We start from the raw sequence: 25,028 nt of genomic DNA on the forward strand, positions 1-25,028 counted from the left end.
AAGCAGGGAGAAATATCACACTGTACAAAGAGAGTAATGCAAAGAAAGATAATAACCATTATGTTGTCAAATTGCTATTAATTTTTTTATAAGACAATGCATGTGAAGGTATATTAAAACTAGCACAGTTTAAACTTACTGAAGGGATATCAATGAGAATAATATTTCTGTTAAGCAATTTGGCAATATGTATCAACAGTCTTAAAGACACATACAGGCATCAGCCTAATTATTTCATGGGATTCTAAAATAATCAGGAAATTCATCATAGCATTACTTGGAACAGCAACAATAAGACAAATAAACATAATTTTATAAACCACCTAGGTATCCAATGATGTTAAATAAATTAAGGTCTACTAATGGGACATAATAAGCCATTCCAAATAATATCTAATATTTGATTTTTAATACTAATTTATAATATTTAATAACATGATAAAGTATCTAAAATAGGTACTGGGTGAAGAAAAAAATCAGGCTACTAAATACATAATCTGATTACACACAAGTATACACACACCCACATACACAAACACACAGTCAAAGACCATCATATATCCTTCAAGGATATAGCCCAAGACCTTAAAAATTCCTAAATTCTTGGGTAATACTATAGCACATAATATTTCCCCTAACTTGTAACCTAGGTCTCCCTGAAATGTGATTGCTCCATGGTTACTGGTGTCACTGAACACATGGATTTTTCAGCATGCATGATGTACACCAGTGCCTTGGCAAGATAGCAAACTGCACTACTTCATGGAACCATTGTAATCACTAATCACATATAAATGGTAAATCATCTTACCCTGTAAGTCTGTGCACAGAAAAGAATCTACACAAATATCAATATCACAAAATGTTAATAGGAACAACCTCTTTGAATGATGGGCTTAGGCATAATTTTAATTTTTTCAACATACATCTCTGCATTTTCCAATTTCTTCTACAATAACAAAAGGTACTTTTATAAAAACATCATTAGAGCATAGAAACCTGGCTGCCTGTTCAACTGAAAATTCACAGCCCAGTGTCTTTTTATGAGATCACCAGAAACCACTACCCCTTACTGAGACTCCTAGCTGAATCCTGAGATATGTGCTCATTTAAGGGCTTATTTCATGCATAACTTCAAGACACAAATGCAGCTTCCATTCTGAGTTCTGGAAACATTCTTTGAGGAAAGTTCTATGATCTCATAGCATCATCCTTTATACTATGAGAACATTGGAAGTTATTTTTTATGTGACCTATAAAAAGTTTCTAAGTATGGAAGAGATAGCTGATGAATGTTTGTCCTTTTCCTTGACTAATGAGAACCTAGGTGGTACATGCAGCACTAACCACTAGCCTGCACTAGACCATCAGAGCAATTGCTCCTCCTCTTCACTCAAACATCTTCCCAAGCTATCAGTGCACACTTGCTTTTGATGATAGCCACACTAACAGAGAACCACACTCCTGCAGATAAGTGACTGCAAAAGCAATAGTGGCCTGCTGAATAGGGCTGGAATGCCTATAACAACATTTAGAAAAATGGATTACAGCAGACTATTTCTAAAACACCAAAGAGTGGCAATATAAATATTTATTCAGAAACTAAATACTTGATAGACGAAGGACCCCAGGCTCATATGCAGACATCAATATGTCAAGGAAAGGCCAAAATGACAAGAGTATCTCATGAAGTAGAAACAACTAAGAATCCTCCAACCTACTGCCCTTGGCAGGGGGCTGATTTTTTTGTGTGTCTCCTGATCTTTCCGAGCTCAATTTCACCAAGAAAGGAATCCGCCAGAGCCACATTTTTATATCTATAATTGAGATGTGTTTTGTGTGTTAGTTGCTCAGTTGTGTCCGACTCTTTGTGACCCCATGGACTGTAGCCCACCAGGCTTCTCTGTCCATGGAATTCTCCAGGCAAGAATACTGGAGTGGATTGCTATTCCCTTCGCCAGAGGAACTTCCCAACTCAGGGATCTAACTCTGGTCTCCTGCATTGCATGCAGAATCTTTACCATTTGAGCTACAGGGAAGTCTAAATTGAGTAATTGAGATAACTGAAAGTAAATGGGCCTAAATTCTACGTGGAACAAAAAGGAAAGAGAACACAGTACAAGAACTGCCCTCGTGGAGGCAAAGGAGGAGAAATATTGAGGGAGACAGTAATCAGTGAAAGATCTAGGCATTACTGAAAGGCAGTAATGAAGTTAGTATGGTTTCTCACTGCTTGATCTTAAAAGGTTTGTAGGAGTGTAAAAAGGTTGTGGGAGCACAAAAATCAAAATGATGATTTTAATTCCTGGCCCTCAAATGTAATAGTCCAGTTCCGAATCTTCATGATACATACAGAAAGAAGGCCAAAAATAAACGTCCTGCTGACCTTCGAAATGACTTCTGAGTGGGCTTTCTGCAACCCATTTCATTAGCTCATTTAACAGGGTCCCTTTCACTGCTCAGTCTGCCTGACTCTCTACCTAGCTTCAACAGATACTCAACTGATCACTCACTTCAATCCCTCACTGCTCTTCAATATCTCTTTCTGAAGATGCAATCAGTTTTCTCAAATGTTTGTCATTATCATTTTCAATCTCTTTTGCTCTGGATGTTGAATTAAAAGCTTACCACTGTAAGAACACATTTTTTTTGTCAGTCATCAAAATTTTAATCTCATATGCCAAAATAATATTAACCTAGAAATCACCATCATTAGATTTTTATTCTTGTATTAATTACTTAAATATTCTGCAAATTGATTTATACAGGATCAAGGAATTAAGGCTTTGCTATTGGATATAGTGATTTTATATTCTTAAATTTATTTCACAATAATTCACTTAAACATTCACTGGGCACATGCAAAAGGCAGCTTTATGTCAAAGCACCTGATCCTCAAAACCACACAGTTTTGAGTGGCAGATTGATTATACAGATAATTGTGATACAAAAGAAAGATCTCACAAAAAGCAAGGAGAAACACAAAGTAGTAAGTTGTTAAATCTGCTTTGAGAAGGCCTCAGAAGACTTGATGCTTAAACAATGATAATAAAGCTTCCAAACAAAGCTGAACAACTGTTAAGTGATAAATTACTTCTAAATATCTTATGTTGAAATTATGTTGCATATTCTTAAATAATGAAGATTTAATGGAGCAATAATACAACATATATGTATTTGGGAATCAAAAATTTGAATATATAATTCAAAGAGAAAATTTTAATTCTGTTTTCATTTTAATTTTAATCATGTGCAGAATTGCACATGTTCTGAGACAAAGTATTATAGTACCATCATTTTTTATATATAAAAATGTATTTTAATAAAATCCAATGTTTTAAGTATTATTTAGGATAGTGTTTAATTATTTTGATGACACATCAATATAAAAATTTAATTTTAAGCATGGACCACATTTTTCCCTAGAAGAAAAAAAATCACTTGAAAGACATTTCTATACAATAAAAATAAATCATAAGCTTATAAAGTGTATTAACCATTGATTAATCAGATCATGAGAGCCATGCAATTAGGTTTCTCTTGGAACAGATGCAAGGTCAGGCAAGATTTCTATACCTTCAAGAGGAACTAGTTCAGTGCCTTAAGCAAAGACTCAGGTTATTAGGTAACCATGTGTTCACAGTTGCATACCAAACATAAATGAGAAAATAAACTAAAAATAGAATAAAATTTCTTTTATGTGCATGACCTGAGTTGATTGATTTGGCTGACCTAAAGTTATGGGCTCTGTTTTGATCAAAATGCTATAAACCATCCAGTGTTGGCCATGTACTACAAACTGAGTAGCAATAATGATTTTACTGCTTATGAAAAGTGAAAGAGAAAAAGTGTTAGTCGCTCAGTCGTGTCCAACTCTTTTCAACCCCATGGACTGTAGCCTGCCAGGCTCATAAAAGCATACAATAGTTTCATTCTATTTATGTGAATTAAAATCTGCCCCTAAAACCCTTAGTGATTTTTAACTCATATGTAGCATAATATTGGCTTTATTCAAGAGATGAGAGAATACTTATTTGGGCACAACACATTTGTTATAAAAAAAGGAAAAACAGAAGTATTCACATTTACAAAAGTGATCAAAAATGAGGAGAAACTGTAGTACAAACAGGTCAAGAAACTGCACAAGGGTAAATTTATTGATGATTTGATATTTTAGGGGTGGACATATGAGAAGTCTAGGAAGATCTAAGTAAAGCTGGTAAAAAGGGAAAGGGCCAGAGTCCATCCAGGTGGCCTTGGGTAAAGCAGTCAGAAAGAATTGCTGTTAGCCTTCCTCTCTCCAAGTGGGCTCGCTCTCCAATCTCAAACCTCAAGTATTTTCTACAAATAATGTAAGAAATGGTGGGGTCTGTGAAAGAAAAACATATGTAGTAATTTGGTATGTTCTCCTTCATATTTCTGACCTTATCATTTCTTCTAAGCAAAGAAATGAAGAGAATGCTAGTGCTATTTAACAGATGCTAAGAAGTTAAAAGAGCTTCCCTTGTGACTCAATGGTAAAGAATCTGCTGGCCAATGCAGGAGACAAGGGTTCGATCCCTGGATCAGAAAGATGCCCTGGAGAACAAACTGGCAACCCACTCCAGTATTCTTGCCTGGAAAATCCCATGGACAGAGGAGCCTGGTGGACTATAGTCCATGGGGTCACAAAAGAGTCAGGCACAACTTAGCAACTAAACAACAAAGGAACTGAAACAAATGTCCAGTCTTGAGTGAAACAAAGCTGAAAGATAGTCAGAAGAGCCATTGTCTCATTAAGTTATTCAGAAAACATCTGAACAGAACTGCAGAGTGGGGTTGGTGCTGGGTCAAAAAAAAATCTGAAGACAATAATCAGGTTTTCATCATCACTTCACATTTATTTCTGATAGACATTATTGAGTGGTTAAAATGGAACAAGAAAAATCATACTGAAGGCAAGAGGAAAACAGGGGCCAGGGTATATTATAAATTAAGAATTAATTGCAAAGATCACAAATCTTTTAATGAATTGTGAAATTAAAAGGTGAGATTCCCATCTCTTGACTTTTAGCCAAGTCCCAGGACTGAATTTCATATGTGCATGCATGCTCAGTCGCTAGATTGTGTCCAACTCTATGGACTATAGCCTGCCACGCTCCTCTGTCCATGGGGTTTTCCAGGAAAGAATATGGAGTGGGTTGCCATTTCTTCCTCCAGGGAATGTTCCTGACCCAAGGATCCAATCCATGTCTCCTGCATTGGCAGATGGATTCTCTACCACTGATCCACTGAATTTTGAATAAAACTCAATAAATGGCTCAAACTTTAATGCACAGTGTGATTTGAAATCTGAGTACCATGGTCCATTACATGGGGCATCTGGCTGTACGCAAAGCAAGTGTTTGACTGGACAGCCAACCATTAGAAGAGGTGAAATGTTAAGTCTTTATGTACAGATTGAAAACCAGAGCAGATCCATCCAGAGACCTAAAAAAAAAATCCTATTTAAGCATGATGTTTTGCAGCTCTTCTCCTTCCTCCTACAAGCTTTCATGAAAGGTACTCAAGTGACTACTTTAGCCAAAATGATAATTGCCTACCAAGTCAATGAGACATGATTCTGTATTCAATTATTGATTCCATAATTATTATTGAAAACCTGGTGTTTAGGGGTTATGACTAGAGTGGTGAGCTTAACAAACCAAGTCCCTACTTTCAGGGACCTTACACTCTACTTTCCAAGCCCAAGTCCCTTTACTGTCCAACAACAAAAACAAAAGACGTATATAGTATAATTCATGTGATCATATGTGCTGCAGAAGAAAAAGTTTGCTAAGTAGATAAGTGTGTGTGTGTGTGTGTGTGTGTGTGTGTGTGTGTGTTCAAAGAGAGGCATGTGCAGTTGTAGGTAGAAAAGTTAGAGAAAGACTCTGATCACATGGCATTTGAGCAGAGACCTGAAAGAAGTGAGGATGTGACCCATGCAGGAATCTTGAGGCAGAGTATTTCCCACACTGGGAATGAGAAATGCAAAGGCCCTGCCACCACATCTCCTTGATCTGTTGAAGAAACAAGGAAACCAGTGTAGCTGGAATGGACTGTGGGGAGGGAGATGGGGAGGAGTTTAGAAATGAAAAGAAGCAAGATCATGCAGGTTCTTGAAAGTCATGGTTAGGTCTTTGGATTCACTTGCTTAGTTATGTGTATTCAGAGTCAGATATTTACTTACCTAACATTCCACAAAACTCAGCATTTCTTCTCACAGAACTTTATAATGAAAAATCTTTCCCAGTATTTCTAATAACCAGCTAGCATATCTTTTTTATTTCTTTGAAAAGCTTTTTTCTAAGCAGAGGAAAAAAATCAATTAATTGGTATGATGGTGATCCAAGAATGTGGCTTCCCACGAGGCCAATAAATGGCACAGTTGCTAAACTGTGGTTAAAAAAAACAAGCTGTTCCTCTCAATGCTTCCTGCAAAGAAGCTCAAGACCCTGCAATGATATACTGGAGAAGAGGAGGTAGAGAAAAGCAGCTGAAAGATGATGCCCACCAGAGAAATTCCAAAGTTGAGATGTCCCTGGAGTGAAGCCAAATAGCTCATAAAACTCAAAGTTCTCTGTCTTGTCCTCCAATGTCCCAGAGAAAACAGTGAGAACATATCCAAGAAATAGTTGCACTCCCCCAGTTTAGTTTTGTGCTTTATTATGTGAACATGCATAAATTCCATGTTTTTCAATTATGTTTATTTATGTGGCTTAAGAAAAATAAAGTTAAATATTTTACACATAAGAAATTCAACATGAGGAATTGTAAATGAAAATACTGTTTTAAGAGTATAAATATATATGCATGTATGTGCATGAAAGTTTGGGTTTTTCCATACCATCTTACAGAATATATATATATTCACAATACAGTGAGAGTAACTATACATTTCAGATTGCCTGAAGCAGTCTTGGTTTACTCATATTATTCAAGTGAAAGTACTGACAGTTCCCCATTTCACTCTCAAAAATGTCCTATGTTGGCCAATAAATTATATGGTCATCTTATTTATGGGTTGTGCTAAAAAAGGGTCAAGTAAATTAAGGTGTGGCATTCTCAACTTTAATTAGGATTATTATGCTTTACAAATGACTTTAATTAGACCAATTTCAAAGTAAAAAAAAGTTTAAGGTAGACATAATAAGGCCAAAAATCAAGAACATTAAATCAAAGAGTAAGGAAAAGAATAGATACTTGAAAGAAAACCTGTCTAGATTTTTATCATTTTAAAAGGATTGGCTAGAGGAACTTGCAAGATGGCGAAGTAGAAGGACATGCACTTACTCCTTATTACAAAAACGCCAAAATCACAACTAATTGCTGAACAACCATTCACACACACAAAAGAAAGAATGCTGGAACCTATCAAAAAGATACCCTACATCCAAAGACAAAGAAGAAGCCACAGGAGATGGTAGAAGGGCACAATCATAAAATCAAATCCCAGACACACCAGGTAGGTGACCCACAAACGGGAAAATAATTACACTACAAAAGTTCTCCCACAGGAGTGAAAGTCCTAAGCCCCACAGCAGGATTCCCAGGCTGGAGATCTGGCAACAGGAGGAGGCCCCAGAGAATGTGGCTTTGAAGGCCAGCAGGGCTGGATCACAGGAATTCCATAGGACTGCTGCTGCTGCTACTGCTAAGTCACTTCAGTCGTGTCCGACTCTGTGCAACCCCATCCCTGGGATTCTCCAGGCAAGAACACTGGAGTGGGTTGCCATTTCCTTCTCCAATGCATAAAAGTGAAAAGTGAAAGTGAAGTCGCTCACTCATGTCCAACTCTTCGCGACCCCATGGGATCGCCTACCAGGCTCCTCCGTCCATGGGATTTTCCAGGCAAGAGTAATGGAGTGGGGTGCCATTGCCTTCTCCGTCCATAGGACTGGGGGAAATATAAACTTTACCCTTAGAGGGTACACACAGGTGTGCACCAGGACCCAGAGAAAAAGCTGTGACCTTTTAAGAGAGTGGGCCAGACCTACCTGCTAGTACTGGAGGTGAAGGGGTTTGGCTCATGGAGGGATTAAAAACACTGGCAAAAGCAGTTCTGGTGAGTACTCATTGATTTGAGCCCTCCAGGAGGCCACCATTTCCTTCCTAAGACCTGGCCCTGCTCAATGGCCTATAGGCTCCAGTGGTGGGATGCCGCAGGCCAAACAATCAACCAGGCAGGAACACAGACCCACTCATCTGCACATAGGCTGCTTAAAGTCCTCCTGAGCACAGCCCTGCCCATCAGAGGGAAAAGACACAGTTCCACCCACCAGTGGGCAGAAACCAGTCACAACTGGCAGGAAGCCTACACAAACCTCTTAGATAGCCTCATCCACCAGAGAGCAGACAGGAGAAGCAAGAACTACAATCTTGCAGCCTGTGGAACAAAAACCACAATCACAGAAAGTTATATAAAATGAGACAGCAGAGGAATATGTCCCAGATGAAGGAACAAGATAAGACCCCAGAAGAACAACTAAGTGAAGTGGAGATAGCAAAAAAGAATTCAGAATAATGATAGTGAAGATGATCCAAGATCTGGGAAAAAGAATGGGGGAGGGATAGATTGGGAGTTTAGGATCAACATTTACACACTGCTATATTTAAAATGATCAACAAGGACCTATTGGATACCACAGGGAACTCTGCTCAAAGTTCTGTAATAACCGAAATGGGATAATAATTTGAAAAAGAATAGATACATGTAAATGCATAACTCAATCACTTTGCTGTACACCTGAAACTAGCATATTTTTAATCAAATATACTCCAATATAAAATAAAAAATTTTTTAAAAGGAGTGACTTTTTAAAAAAAAATTTTTAAGAATATTTTAGCTAACCCAGAATAAAATATTCCTTTAAAAACAAGTACAGATTTCTTTAGCATGAGGATAGCTTTAGAATATCTAAATTATTAATAAGAATTTATAGAATATCTCTTATGTATGGTTAATCATTGTATTAGGTGGCAAGGATAAGAAGACAAAAAAACAGCTCTTTTTAAAAGGAGCTTATCATCAGCAACAGGAGGCATTCACCTAATAAATTCCAAATTTCAATGCAGTATTATTGCTATGACAGAAGTAAACACAGGGTGACAATTAGAGAGAGCACTAAGAAGGGAGTGAAGATGGAGACCAAGACAGGGTTCACAGAAGCTTTTCAGGAAAAATGATGATTGAGCTGTATCTTAAGGAGACTTTCTAAACAAACAAAATCACATGTGCAAATATTAAAGGCAGGAAAAATTTTTGTGAATAAAAAAAATCACTTAGAATGGCTGAAGCAAGCAAAAAGTGACAACAGATGTAGCTGGAGAAGTATTCAAGGATCAAATGGTGAAACTAAAAACAACCATAAATGATTTGAACTTTCTTTTTTTTTTTTTTTTACAATTTTTATTGAAGTATCATTGATTTACAATGTTTAGCCAGTTTCATGCATACACTACAGTGAATCAGTTATACAAATACCTATATCCAGTCATTTTTCTAGATTCTTCTCCCATATAGGTTATTACAGAGTATTCACTAGAGTTCCCTGTGCTATATAGTAAGTAGGTCCTTATTAGTTATCTATTTTTATATATAATAGTTAGCTTATGTTTCTAATAGAATCATCACAGGAAAAAGCTATCAACATGATTCTAGAATTTGAATTCGGATCTGAGGAACTCCAAAATGAAAACTCAATGCTTACTGTTTCTGTTATTAATTTCACAACATCAAGATGCTATAAATTTCTCTAGACTGAAAAAATGCCTGAGTAACAGCTATTCTAAATTGATTTAAATTCCTTTGTGAGGAAAGAACTCTTAAAATTATGCATTCACTCTGCCAAGAATATGTGAGTAAGATCTTCACCTCAAAAATTTTAGATTAAATGAAGAAACTTTTGCTATAATCCTCCCAATTCCTCAATATTATGAAGTCTGTAATTAACCTCTCTCGATGGTCTAGGAAATACAAATCAAGATAATCCTCTAGTTTTGATAATATATTTATTTATGCCTCCATTATTTCCTTCCCTTTAAAAAATTAAGGATACCATGAATATTAGATAAAAGGAAAAAACACTGTCAAAAATTACTCTTCTTAAGCATTATTATCTACAGATACAATTCATGGTAAGATTACTTCCTTTCTCATATCTATAGTCTAACTCTTAACTCATCTTCATTTAATGCAAAGGAATTAATGGGCTTCCTTCAATACTTTTCTGCTTATTTTAAAGTTTTCTTCCTCTACTTTCAGGTAAGAAATCTTTAAAATCCATAGGCTATTTCACTGTTCTAGATTGTGCCTTTTAATTTAGATTGCTGTTGTTGTTCAGTTGCTAAGTCACATAACTCTTTGCCACTTCGTGGACTGCAGAACATCATAGCTCCTCTGTCCTCCATTCTCCCCAACTTTGCTTAAATTCATATCTATTGAGTGGGTAATGCTATCCAACCATCTTACTCTCTGCTGCCCCCTTCTCCTTTTGCCTTCTTCAGTCTTTCCCAGCATCAGGATCTTTTCCTATGAGTAGGGTCTTTTCCAATGAGTCAGCTCTTTACACAGCTGGCCAAAGTACTGGAGCTTCAGCTTCAGCATCAGTCCTTCCAATGAATATTCAGGACTGATTTCCTTTAGGATTGACTGGTTTGATTTCCTTATAGTCCAAGGGACTCTCAAGAGTCTTCTCCAGCACCACAGTTCAAAAGCATCAATTCTTAGCCCACTCAGTCATCTTTATGGTCCAACTCTCACATCCATACATGACTACTGGAAAAAAACCATAGCTTTGACTATATGGACCTTTATCCATAAAGTGATGCCTCTGCTTTTTAATAGGCTGTCTAGGTTTGCCATAGCTTTTCTTCCAAGGAGCGAGCATCTTTTAATTTCATGGCTACACTCACCATCTGCAGTCATTTTGGAGCCCAAGAAAATAGTCTGTCATTGTTTCTATTGTTTCCCCATCTATTTGCCATAAAGTGATGGAATTGGATGCCATGATCTTTGTTTTTTTGAATGCTGAGTTTCAAGCCAGCTTTTTCACTCTCCTCTTTCACCCTCATCAAGAGTCTCTTTAGTTCCTCTTCACATTCTGCCATTTTGCCAGAGTGGTATCATCTGCATACCTGAGGTTGTTGATATTCCTCCTGGCAATGTAGGTAGAGGATTATCATTTTCAAATTTCCAGAGCAAACCTTATCAGTCCTCCACGAGTTTTCAAAAATGATATCTAGCGGTTCTGTGATGACTTCGGCCAATTCATTAAGAACTCTAGGATGCCAGCCATTGGGACATCTTCCATACTTGAACTGTGATAATATGTTGTTTTAGTTGAAATATATGAAGAAAATCTTGCGGGAGTAAGGGGGCTTGCTCAAGTGGATGCCGTCGCGGACGTGCTTATCCCGGATCATGATCTTCTTGAACTTTCTTAAGATATAAGGAGTCATTAAATAATTTTGAAGGAACAGGCAAAAAATATGTGCACACATATTTTTTTAGCTATTTTGAGATTTTTTTTGTTCTTTTGCTTGTGCACATTTTTTTTTAATTTAAATTATTTATTTATTTTACTTTACAACATTGTATTGGTTTTGCCATACATTGACTTGAATCCACCATGGGTGTACATGTGTTCCCCATCCTGAACACTCCTCCCATCTCCCTCCCCGTCCCATCCCTCTGGGTCATCCCAGTGCACCAGCCCCGAGCATCCTGTATCATGCATCAAACCTGGACTGGCGATTTGTTTCACATATGATAATTTACACGTTTCAATGCCATTCTCCCATATCATCCTGCCCTCACTCTCTCCCACAGAGTCCAAAAGACTGTTCAATACATCTGTGTCTCTCTTGCTGTCTTGCATACAGGGTTATCGTTACCATCTTTCTAAATTCCATATATATGTGTTAGTATACTGTATTGGTGTTTTTCTTTCTGGCTTACTTCACTCTGTATAATAGGCTCCAGTTTCAGCCACCTCATTAGAACTGATTCAAATGTATTCTTTTTAATGGCTGAGTAATATTCCACTGTGTATATGTACCATAGCTTTCTAATCCATTTGTCTGCTGATGGGCATCTAGGTTGCTTCCATGCCCTGGCTATTATAAACAGTGCTGCGATGAACATTGGGGTACACGTGTCTCTTTCAATTCTGGTTTCCTCAGTGTGTATGCCCAGCAGTGGGATTGTTGGGTCATGTGGCAGTTCTATTTCCTGTTTTTTAAGGAATCTCCACACTGTTCTCCATAGTGGCTATACTAGTTTGCATTCCCACCAACAGTGTAAGAGGGTTCCCTTTTCTCCACATCCTCTCCAGCATTTACTGCTTGTAGACTTTTGGATAGCAGCCATTCTGACCGGCGTGTAATGGTACCTCATTGTGGTTTTGATTTGTGCACATATTTTAGAAAGGCCATTTTGATAACGGTGAGGAGGATGAATTTGAAGATGACCAGATTAGAAGTAGTAAGATCAGTTAGGTCACTGGAGTAATTTAGTTTTTGTTTTTTTTTTTGGGGGGGGGGGGGGGAACCTGTTTAGGACCTTAAATAAGAAGAGGAGGCAGTTGCAGTAAACTGTAGAGTAGAGCATTTTGGTTAAGAAGTTTGAACCAGCAGTATAACTTGGGGAATCAACAATGTTTTAAGTGGTAGCTGAACTATGGGAGATATCATCTGGAAAAAGGAAAAGAGAAGAAAACCAGAAGCAAATTCTGGGGACTCTGGTGGTTAGAGGCAGGCAAAAGTGGATAAACTCTTGAAGGAGATGGAGGAAGAATTATGAGAAACATGAAACAGAATCCAAGAGCGGTGTCATCTTCAAAAAAAGAGTAGAATACAACTGGGAATAAGACTGCCCATTCAATTTGGCAATCAAGTCTCTGGTTAACTTTTGTCATAACTATTCCAATAGAATGGTGGGTTGAAGACAAACTTCAGAGTATTAAGGAGTTAAATGGAGATGAGAAAGATATAGAAGCATAAACTACTTCTTTTTTTTTTTTTTAACCAAGAATGCTGGCCATGAAAAAAGGACAGTAATAGAGCAGAAGACAGGTTTTTGTTACTTATAAGTCAGAAGAGACATAAATATATTTATACATTGACTTATTTTAAAATGTGATGAAGAGGGTGATGATTCAGGAAACTGAGAAATCCAAAGAGTAAGCTCCTTAAGGAGGTGAGAGTACAAGTAGAAACCCAGCCTTGGTCAGGATTAACACCATGACAGAGAAAAGGAGAGGAAGAAGAGGCATGACTGGGAATACACATAGGTTTGGGGGCTAGAAATTAATGTTCCCATGTATAGCCTCTATTTTCTCTGTGAAATCATTATTGAAAGTGATGAGCAAAGCATCTTAAAAAGAGTACTAAAAGTTTAACATCACTATTGTGGCAAACACGGCAAGTCACTAACAAATGAAATGCTGAAAACGATGGCTATATTATGTGGCACTAATCCACACAGATATACAACTATCTTCAAGCTCATCACCAACCTGAGGAAAAGGGAAATAAAAGACAAACAGTAAATCTGACCACCCTTAGTGTTTCAACAGATGGCAAAGTTAATGCAAAAGGAATTAAAGTAATGTGTGCTTAGTCACTCAGTCGTGTCTGACTCTCTGCGACCCCATGGACTGTAGCCCACCAGGCTCCTCTGTCCATGAGAATTCTCCGGGCAAGAATACTGGAGTGGGTTGCCAAGACCTCCTCCAGGGGATCATGCCAACCCGGGGATCAAACCTAGGTCTCCCATATGGCAGGCGGATTCTTGACCGTCTGAACCACCAGGGAAGCCCAAAAGGTAAATGTACTGCTTCTTAATGTATTGCTTCCCAGCTCCAAATTCAAGCTTCTTGCCCTCTCTGTGAAAATAATCCTGGGCCCTTAAAGTATTTTTTCATTGCTCACTGACACCATTAGAGGTTTTATCAGGAGAGGCAGAGCCTGGAGAGACACTGTTGGAGGAAAAGACAGGCTAAAGAAGCCTACTTCAATGCAAGGCAGTCACAGCCCCCCTGGTAGAGCTGCCCTCACCTTGAACAATTTGCATAAGAGTGTCTCCAGGGAGAATCCTCCCCACGGTTACCTTTTCCCTCCCAACATGTTCCAGAGGGCAGATTTCTAGCAAATTCTGCAGCATAACACTTTTCTGCCATCCAATGAGCCACATCTAGGTTTTCAAGAGGTCCCAGTCAGCTTGGCAGGGTCCCTCTTTCCTGGGCGTTCCCCTAAAGGTAGCACCTTAGTAACTGCTCCTTATAGCTTCTACTCCTATCTTCAGCCATTCTCTTAACTTCTTTTTTGAAAATTAATTACATAATTTATTTTTGGTTGTTGCACTAGGTCTTCCTTGCTGTGTGCAGGCTTTCTCTAGTGGCGGTGAGTGGGGACTACTCTTTGTTACGGTGCACAGGCTTCTCATTTCAGTAGCTTCTCTTGTGGAGCACAGGCTCTAGGCCCATCGGCTTCAGTAGCTGTGGACTTAGTTGCCCCACAGCACGTGGAATCTTCCCAGACCAGGGATCGAACCCATGTCCCCTGCACTGTCAGGCAGATTCTTAACCACTGGGCCACCAGGGAAGTCCTCTCTTACCTTCTTACTAGCCAATTCCTCACTACTTTAAGCCCCTGTTACAGTTCATACTTTTTTTCTAGTAACTGTTTCCTGTTCAAATTCCTGTGTGTTTTATCTCTCCTGATTGAACATAGACTGATACAGTGGTCAGGAAATATAATAAAATCAGGAGAAGACAGGTAGCTTAAAAAAAAAAAAAAACCAGAAGTCAGAGCTCTGAAGGTCTCTTTGAACTTATAGATTGTTTCTAGGGAGAGCAAAGGAGTGAGAAAACTGAAAGGGTGGGAGCCTGCAGCATAATTTTAGGTGTAGAAAAGAACCCCTCTTCCTACTCCCCAGCACCCTTCACACCTCACTCATAAAGTGGTAACCCACCAACATTTCTTCCCTCTTGAGAAAGTATTATGGGAGATGCCCTTGTCATTTTCTCCACCTGTGAGCACCTGAGTTATGTCAGCCCACAGCTCTCTGCTGCATGGGGCAGGCACAGTATGTCACTGCTCAAACGTGGCCTTCTCTGGAGAGGCCCATAGGTGTGAGGTTAGCTGAAACATGCTGTGCTGTCTCTGGGAGCACATCTCTCTCCACCACCGTGGGCTCTGAGGTTTACTGCCAGAAGAGAAGGCTCCCACTGCAGCAGCAAATCCCAGCCACACTTTCCAAGCTAGATTTATCAGCAGCAAAGTAGATCCTAAACTTCAATTCTCCTTTAAGGTTTTCTACTACTTTTCCAACTAATTGAAAACCAAAAAAAGGATAATGAGTGTTTTGAAAATCCTAGATTTAGAATTTGAGATTTCTGAAGAATCTCTTGGTAGAACATTTGTCCACCATGACAAGGACAGAAAGAGGTCATGGGAGTGGGATGCTAGGGTGGAATGAATGGAGGATCACTGGGATCATAGGTCTCTTAAGAACAGCAGCTACTGGGTGTCGAACATGATCTCTACTGAAGTCACCTGAGCTGAAAATGAGTTTAGGATGGAGAGGAAAACATGTAATCCAAGTTCTAAATATTTTGATGAATGCAAGGGAGCAACCAGGACTTGATGGTGACAATGAAGAGAACGGAAAAGGTTGCCAGAGCTGGTAACACCTTGGCCTTGAAAGAAGACTTGTTATAGGAAGGTGAAGGAATAATGTTTGGAAGCCACAAATGGAGAAGTCATAGCTGATCCTGGCCTTTAGATTCTTTGAGTTGGGCCAATAAATATCCTTCAATGAAGGGAGTTGAAGGGTAAATAAGAATCTCAGGAAGAAAGCTAGGTTTTACTTAAGGCAACATATAAAATGTTTTGAGAAGACAGTATAAATATACAACCATGCCTGATCTAGAGAGCTTAATGAAAAGGGAGGTTCAAAGGGTGGAAAGCAAAGAATAAAAGTCAAAAACTGTCCAGGAACAAGCCGTCTCATCCTGTGCCATCGGGACTGTTGGTTTTCCAGTAAGTTGGATACAATAGGAAATGATAAAAAAAAAAAAAAAGATTCATACATACCATAAACACTTTATATAACTTAAAACATAAATGTACACACATGTGCCAATCTTTTGATGTAAGGCCAAGGCCTGTTTTCTGCATATGGATCTGCTGATTGGAGTTATGTGTCTTCTGTCTTACATAAACCACATCCTCCGTCTATGATTTCCAGTTTTGCTTTCTTCAAAGTGGACAGGAAACCTAAAGACACTTGGGAAATAATCTGAATGCAGAGCGCATCTAGGTTTTTATAAGTCTCTCCACATCCTTTTAACCTTTTTCTACCTACATCTAGTCCAAATCAGAGCTTTCATAGCTAACCTTTAAGTCATTCCAAAGCTGAGTTTTTATGGAAACAAAATCAAAAGTCTTTCTTGCATTTGATCAATTTATTTACTCAATTTATTTAAATGAGGACAGCTGGCTAAACAAACTTGAGAACAAACAGCACAATTGGCCATTAGAAAGAAGGCAGTCTTACTGGTGGGAGCAGGAAAGCATCGGCAACCTAAAGAGAAACTCTTGGCTGAAGAAGATACCTGTATGCAGTAACCCATGGGGTTAAATAGAGAACATGGTACCAGTTACTTCAACAAGCCAATTAAGAGGAGACCAATACTGCACAAGTGACAAGACTGACCACATTTTGGGGTAAAGGCAAGGATATCAGGGATATGAAGTATTATTAAATGGCTTCAAGTTTCCAAACGAACAGCTGGCGTGAAGAGCTGACATAAAGACTGTTTTGTTGTTCCCCATTTACTTTTTCCTCGGTCCTTTAATGCCTATGGCTTTTCCCATTTTAAAGAAGAGAAAACAACATTAAGGAACCAGGTAGAAGAATAGAAAGAAAACTAGAGAAGCGCTCTGAAGCTCCGGAGCCACTTCTGGGCCCCATGCTAGTTCCACTGAACTCCTGTTCTTTTAGCATTGACAACTGTAAATTCCTAAGTTTAGCCTCTTTTCCTCTTTCACTACTTACATCTTTTCTACTGAGTTTTCCACCAGTTAACTAGGAATCAATACTCATACTCATTCTCTCGTTCTTCCCACTGGTTTTTTAGGAACATTACTCACAGTAACCACACAGAAAGGGAAGGGTAACAAAACCAACGAAATCAGAAGTAAATATACTTTCAAGAAATGAAGTAACAATATTAACTGTCATAGGGCTAGGCCTACCCTATCCTAACATAATTAATGATTTCCTTCTTACATTTTTCAATTTGGGGTGTCCCTTTCATGTCCCGCACAATTCCTCCATGTTCCTCAGCAAAGAGGTCCCAGATTGGGAAGTCTCTTACCTACTATTCTCCATCAATAAATATTACAAGGAGGGGAATATTGGGTGCTAAGAAAAATGGCCATTTATAGATTAGCCACCATTTACTGATAACTTGCTATGTTTAATCAATGTGTTAAGTGCGCCTTGGGTTTCTGACATCATCTTGTTTGATCTTCTCTGAGGTGATATTATAACTATCATCATCATCACCCCATTTCACAGACGAATTGACAAAAATATAAGGATTAAGTATGATGCTGAAGGTCACACAGCAAGTAAACAGCAGAGCCAGGATTTGAATCTAGATAAGGGCCCAGGCCCTAAGGTCCAGTTAAACCACTACACCACAATGCCCCCTTCCCAGACATCCAGGTTCAAGTGGGATTCATTTAAAACTTAGAAAAATTATCTTTTGATATATACAATTTCACTGATTCCCTTGCCCTAACAATGAGTCCCAACCATGCACCACAAGAAAAATTGGTTTAGGGCATTCACTTGATTATTCTAAAGTGATGTTTACCTGATTAAGACAACAACCCTATTTGAAATGGGGTGAAACCCAACTATCATGAAAGCGATTCCCACTCAATACTTTTTACAATCCTTCCCCTTGAGCAAACACAAAACCTTCAGAACAAAGTGGAGGGCCAGTGAAAGAGAGACATGTAGCAGGGTAGGAAAGTGGGTAAACTGGTTGGAAAGTTACATAATCCAAACTTACCTTTTTGGTACACTTCTTGACAGTGTTGATTAATTCTTGTATTACCAGATCTACACTCTTCAAGGAAGGCCCCTTCAGCTTTACAATTTGTTTTTTGACAATTGCTTCAAATGCCATGTCTGGAGTAAACAACCCTGTCCTGGATGTAAGAAAGAAAATAGCATGTTAGATATTTTAAATTGAATGATAATCAGTACTCTTTTAACAATGTTTTAATTGGCATGCTACTTAAACTAAGCATGTGAAGTCCTCATTAAAAAGGTACATAGTGATTAATTCTATTCACAGCAACATTTGTAATATTTTAATACATTCTATAGATGATTAACACTACCCAAAAACAGTTTCCCAAATGTTTTCAAGGCCCATAATGTGCCCTTCAATATTTAACTGTCATTTGTCTCATCTCACTCTTTCATAGCAGGACAAAGGAATGCTACAATAGAAGTGGTGTCCTAAATGTACATTTTTGTTTCTAAAGTATTCCAAAAACAATCCCTTCTTGTCCTTCATGGAGTAGGAAATTATCTTCATATTTTGAACACTGAAACAGTAACATTCCTGAACTATATAACATATTCTTTCCAGGAGAGCTGTATTATACTAAGTTCAGAGGTTCCCAGTTTGAGATCCTGGGGTACTGGAGAAAAAAAAAGACAGTTAAGTGGAACTAGCTTGGGACCCTGAATGCCTAAATTGTGAATTTACAAAAATAACAAATGATAACCAAAGTAACAAGGATCTTTTTCATCTGGCTGGAATCAATTCAAACTGGTGTCACAACAGGGCTTTTCTAACGCTGTGCAGACGCTCAGGGAAGCAGGTATATGCATGTGTGTGTGTGTTTCACAAAAAATGAAAAATGATTACTCACATCTAAACAAAAGGACAATGGGAAAAATCTACTGTAAAAGGGATCTTGAACCCTGACAAACACTATGCCCAAAGATATGCAGGCTCCAGACACTGGTGGCTGATCTCCCCATCCTAGACTCTCCTCCCTTCCCCTTATTTGATTACCCTCTCTTCCTTCAACACTCAATTTCATGGTATCTCTTTGGAGAGTTTCCTCTGCACTTTCCTTTTAGCAGCCTTATTCTATGTCTCTCATTTACTTAGCCCTTTGTGCCCTCCTCCATTTCTAATTGCACTGTAGTAGTCATATTATACTGTCAATTGTAACTTCTCCACTTTGGATACAGAATAAAATACATGTTGTTTAGTCTGACATTAAAACTGTTCCCCTGTCTGTCACTAATCTCCCTTGAGGTTATTTTCCTGCTTCCTCTCATGCACACGAGGTTTCAGCCAAACCAGACCATTTGCCTTTCCACAAAAATATTCATGCTAATATTTTACGCCTTTTCCTTCATCTAAGATGTTCATTTCACTTTTCCCACAATTTCAGCCTGTCCAAATCCCACCTGTGCTTCAAAGGCCAGATCAAAAGCAACCACTTCCTACAGCTCGCCTTCTATAGTCCTGCCACTGACTGGGTCTTCCTTCTCTGAACCCCAGCATCTTATTTTGCACTACAGTGATATGAGCACATATTTTGGTCCTATGACTATCCTAGTAGGAAGAGTCATTAGAGCATTTACCTTTGTTTTCTCCACAAGGAGGGATCCCCTGCTCATCATTGGCACTCAGTGTTAGCGGAACAAAAGACCATTAAATCCTCACTGAGTAAAGGTGGTTTCTATTATTCAAATATCTAATAGAATCAGTTGATAACAAAACATTTTAAATTAAGTGTATTTAAAAGCCTAAATAATTGCACTATTAGCATGTGTTATACTCAGTACATTGTGCACTTCTTATCATTTTGTGTGTGTGTGCATGCGTTTTAGTCACTAAGTTGTGTCCAACTCTTTCGCAACCCCATGGACTATAGCCTGCCAAGCTCCTCGGTCCATGCAAATCTCCAGGCAAGAATACTGGAATGGGTTACCATTTCATTTTCCAGGGGATCTTCCCCACCCAGGGATCAAACCCATAGCTCCTACATTGCAGGTGGATTCTTTACCACTGAGTTACCAACCAGCTTATAGGCAAATTAATTCCAGAATAATAGTAACAGTCAATCTCTTCTGTTGGTGGACATGTAAATCAGAAATCTATAATCCTGACTTACTGCATTTTTGCAGTTACATTCAATAAAAATGTAATCAGTAAGAACTTTTAAAAGTCAAATAAAAAACACTGTATTTAGTTAAGCAAAAAGACTTTTTTAGCCCTCTCCCAAAACACAATTTGGTTCTATTGCATTTATCAGACTAATACCTGTGAATACTAGTTCTGTCCAGCTAAAGAAAAAGACAGTTTCTATACCAAATGTCTTCTGGAGTTGAGAGAGAGGGAAGAGAATTAATAGGGAACTTAGAAATCCTGTTGATGGTTAGAGATGTTTTCTCTTTTTCACTTTATGAATGCATATTTACATATTTACCCATACTATTTGAGACTTGTAGAGTAGACTTTCCAAATTCCATAAGGATAAATTCAAATGTCACAACTCCTTTGGAAAATCACCCATCACGGGCACACTCAGTGTGAAATTGTGCTCTCTCAGCTTCTGTTCCCCAAATAGTCTCAAGCTGGCCCTGAGGCAGAAGCTGAGACACAACCAACCAATAGACTGGGGACCCCCTCCTTCATGTAAGATCATCATGAAGTAGGCAACCTAAGTCTTCTAACTTTGAATCAATTTAGCATATGCTCTATTACATTGTATTTAGCCCTCTTTTAACATGAACTCACAAAATGTGCTAAATTCATTTATTTTCCTATCCCAGTTCTTACGAAAGTAAATGAGTACAATCCCACTTTGTATGAGGGGGAATTCAGGCACAAGTTCTCCTCCCAACTTCCTCTCCACTCTCCTATATTTCTAACTCCAGTCCAAATGCAGGGCTCCCTGCTCCATGAACACATGCTGCTCTTTGCCTCCTCCGTGTCTTTGCTCACACTACTCCCTCCACTCTAAGCCCCTTCTCATCTCCTCCAGCCTCAACAATCTCTCGCCTCTCATATCTTTTGGCATTGCCATCTACCCCATACGCACACACATTCACATTTATACACACAGACACCTTTCCTTGTTGAAATCGTTCTTGTTCTCAAAACAGGCAAGGTTTGACTTTAAAATAACCACCTTCATCCACCTTCATTAATCTTCCCCAATCTTGCTCCATAAATCCAGTCAAATTTAATCCATCTAGTCTTGGTGTAAGTGATGATCACTTATGAGCAAGTCTGGCCTTTGCCTCTGAAATATATATACAGCCCCGAAGAACAAGGTCTTGTTCATCAGTAAATCCCCAACTGTTGAGAACATGGTGCTGAGAGTGCAGACAGGATTTTTTATTTTTCAGTGGAAAAAGACAATATGACAATACTAGAAATTATCACTGAACTCAAGCAAGAATTTCCTATTTCTTATTTCTCACTGCCACCTCTGCATTCTACTCTGCTCAGATGATGAAAAGGCTACTTCACTAGCCATTTATAAACACTAATTTTTTTAGTAGCTTGAACTGAAGACAAGGAAAACGTGAAGCACTTGCCTGATACCATGTATGTTTTTGATTGCATAGCTTATTTCTCTTCGCAATTCTTTCTCATTGAACTCCATCTGCGGAAGCAAAATGAGCCACAGTTATGACACTCAATTCCTCTGAATAATAATATTGTTGAATATTTAAAAATGAGAATAACTTGACTTCATTATTAATAAATGGATACTCATGTCTTTCCTAACCTAAATCCAGATGGTCAAGACATCTGTTTATATAAAGTTCAAGGCAACACAGAATGTTAGGGATTTCTGGGAGTTTTAGTGCAGCAGATTTTAACTCTTTTATAGATAAGGAGTGCTACACATAAAGGATGTCTTCTGTACATAAATCTGGCCATTCATTTGAAATATATAATTCTTCATTCTTTGCTGAATGTAGTAAATCTATTCACAGACAAATGCATACATAAGTGTCACCTGATGTACAACAGTAGTCCAGCTGTGTTAAGAATTAACAATGGCTGTCTCTTCTCCCTGGCCATGTTAAGCACCTGAGTTCAAAATTTATTTAAAACAGGAAATTAATAATATTTTGCCAATCCTACACAAGATAGATTACTGTATTAAAATTTTCCCAGAAATTCTAGGTGCCTTAAATTTATTGGAAGTAGGATCAAAGTGTCATAGAGCTTAGACCTGAAAGGGATATCAAGAGAGCATTTGGGTCAGCTCCTAACTTTTGAGATTTGGCCTCTCCAACATCATTGCCTGTGCATTTCCCGCCCCCCTCACACTTTATGCCATAGAACAATGAACTGCTTTAGTTCTACATCACAGTCTTTACCACTCCTCCCTTTCTGTCTGGAAAAATCTCCTCCTCAGCCCCACCTCACCTATTCCTGCTTAACTAGCTGCTCAACCTTCTGGGCTCAGAAGCCAAGCTCCCTTACACAGTCAGGCTGGGATTCATTTCCGTGGATTGTGTTTCCACAGCATCCTGTGCTGAAGTTTGTCACTTTTTTTTATAACACATATTAGTGAAACTTTCTATTTACACATCTGCCTCCCACACCAAGACATAAGTATATGCCTCTGTATGTGAGACAAATAACATAGTCCCTAAAACTACCTCGCTGCCTATGGGGCATTTTAAACTTAACATCTCTGAAACAAAATTCTTGGTTCATACCTCCACACTGAACTTTTTATCAGTTTCCTCATCTGATGGACACTAACATATGCTCAGTTGCGCAAGTCAAAATCTTGGGAGTCATCTTGAATCTTCTCTTTTTTGCATTTCCCATAACAATCCAAGCCCCATTGACCCTTCCTTCAAAATCATGAATCCATCCACTTCTCTCAAGCCTCTATGTTGAGGCATTTCTACTATAAAGCTAAAGAAGTTTAAGTTTCAGAACTTCTCTCTTGCATAAATTCCTTACAAGACCCTGTGCCTGTGTATTTATAATTTTGCATTCTTCAAGGGGGGTCCCCAAATTGTATAGACTTCAGGTCCCCTACAAAGTGGATTCACCCCTGCTTCGGCCCTACTGTTTAACCCATCTTGTATCCTTCAAATAACTTTTGCCCCTTTACAATCCAACCCAGACAGTGGTCTTTTAAAATCACCAACCAAGTCAGGTCACACTTTTTCTTAAAACTCTCCCCAGACTTCCCATTGTTAAATGTAAGCACTTTATCGCAACCTAGAAAGCTCTGCATAAACTGGACACTTCCTTCCTCTGAATTCATTTTCTCCCCCCTCCCCTTCATCAGCTCTGCACCAGCCTCAGTTGTTCCTCACCTGCTACACAGGTGCTTGCTTTAGGGCCTTGTCCTTGGCATCTTGCCTTAAACAACCTTCTTCCTCCAGATCCTTATAGCTGACCTCTTCATGCCATTCTGGTCATGCTTTAAGGGCTCCATAGTCAGAGAGACCTTGCCTGAACATTCCATCAAAAGTGGCTAATCTAATTCCATTCTCTCTCATATTTCATTATGTAATAATACTTGATTTTTTTTTCTTACTTTGTCTATTTGTCAATTTTCTGTCTTTTGCCCCCAGATAGTATCTCTATCTTGAACCCTGGCACCTAAGATCACTGGTGCACAGTAGCTGCTCAAGAAACATTTGTAAATAAATTGTACAACAAATAAGCATCATAGGAACCTGTTAGTAGTTGTTTAATTATTGAAACACCATTAGATTCTATTAAATAAAATCAGAACCATCAGTAAGAAAATAACTTCCCTCCTGAATTTCACTACCTGAGTATGGAGGTTTTTGTTTAAAGAATTATCTTAGTCACATACCATTCATATAACATTTTATGAACAGTTATGTAGAACAGAAAATAGAAATGAAACAAAAGGGAAGAATAACATTTGGTACAAACCTTTACTATCTCAAAAGGAAAGCGTTCATGGAATATACGATTGATTTTAGCACCCCCTGAGAGCTCCAAGGTGTCTACTTGATCCCCTGACCCTTCAATTCTCTTCTCAAAATCCACAGCAAATTGTTGAACCATCCTGTAATTGCAAAAGAGAAATAAATTCAAGTCAAAGTTACAAGGCTTCGCATTTTTCACCTGAATTTGTTATGGTTATCCCTCAGAACTCTTTTCCTGGTGTTCGTAGTGGCACCTACTGGCAGAATCAACAGTGCACCCTAGTCAGTGCTCAAAATGTAACTATATGAAGTACACATGATCAAGATTTATTTCAGACATCCAGTTTAAAATATATACCTTAAACATCTGCATCATTAAATAAACATTCTGCCATTTAGCTGCAACTTTAAAACGGTATTTTAAAATACTTAAATTAGAAATACACTCCCATGTGTAAAATTGATAGCTAGTAGGAAGCTGCTGTATAACACAAGGAGCCCAGCCCAGCACTCTGTGAGAACCTAGAGGGGTGGGATGGAGGGTGGGGGTGGAAGGAGGTTCAAGAGAGAGAGACAGGACATGTATACACTTATGGCTATTTCACGTTGTTGTACAGCAGAAACCAACATAACATAGTAAAGCAATTATCCTCCAATTAAATTTTTTTTAAAAATCATCTAAGCAATAAAACTTCATATAAAATAGTTAAATGAGCCAGGACTCCCGTGACATCACTATCACCTAATGTTCTAACTGCTCCAGTAGAGTGCTCTCATACTTTATGAGCTACTCTCTCCCCTGACCTCAGCATTGCAGACCTTATTCTGCCAGAACAATGCAAATTTCTGGCCCTCCACCCTTGCCCCTTTGCAACTAGCTCTAGCCTTGTTTTACAATGACTCCCTAGAATTTAATAAAATTAAAACTCCTGACCCCATCACCTAAGATTCTCCAGGGTCTGTCCCTGGATGCCCCATCTCTTACTATTCATCCCCACTCACCTTCCAA

At 38.5% G+C, this 25,028-nt stretch overlaps 1 protein-coding gene across 7 annotated transcripts in view; it reads right to left on the reverse strand.

The window, feature by feature from the left end:
- Positions 1–25,028, reverse strand: part of DNM3 (dynamin 3) — a 609,645-nt gene that overhangs the window by 350,662 nt on the left and 233,955 nt on the right. For all 7 annotated transcript variants that reach the window (XM_070474325.1, XM_070474326.1, XM_070474328.1 and 4 more), the window contains 3 exons: positions 24,024–24,159; positions 21,677–21,744; positions 18,111–18,249 (listed from right to left, as the gene is read on the reverse strand). In XM_070474325.1, coding sequence (XP_070330426.1) covers positions 18,111–18,249; positions 21,677–21,744; positions 24,024–24,159 — 343 coding nt within the window. The remainder of the gene's footprint in view (positions 1–18,110; positions 18,250–21,676; positions 21,745–24,023; positions 24,160–25,028) is intronic.

Source organism: Odocoileus virginianus, chromosome 11 (genome assembly GCF_023699985.2).
Source record: "Odocoileus virginianus isolate 20LAN1187 ecotype Illinois chromosome 11, Ovbor_1.2, whole genome shotgun sequence".
NCBI lineage: Eukaryota > Metazoa > Chordata > Mammalia > Artiodactyla > Cervidae > Odocoileus > Odocoileus virginianus.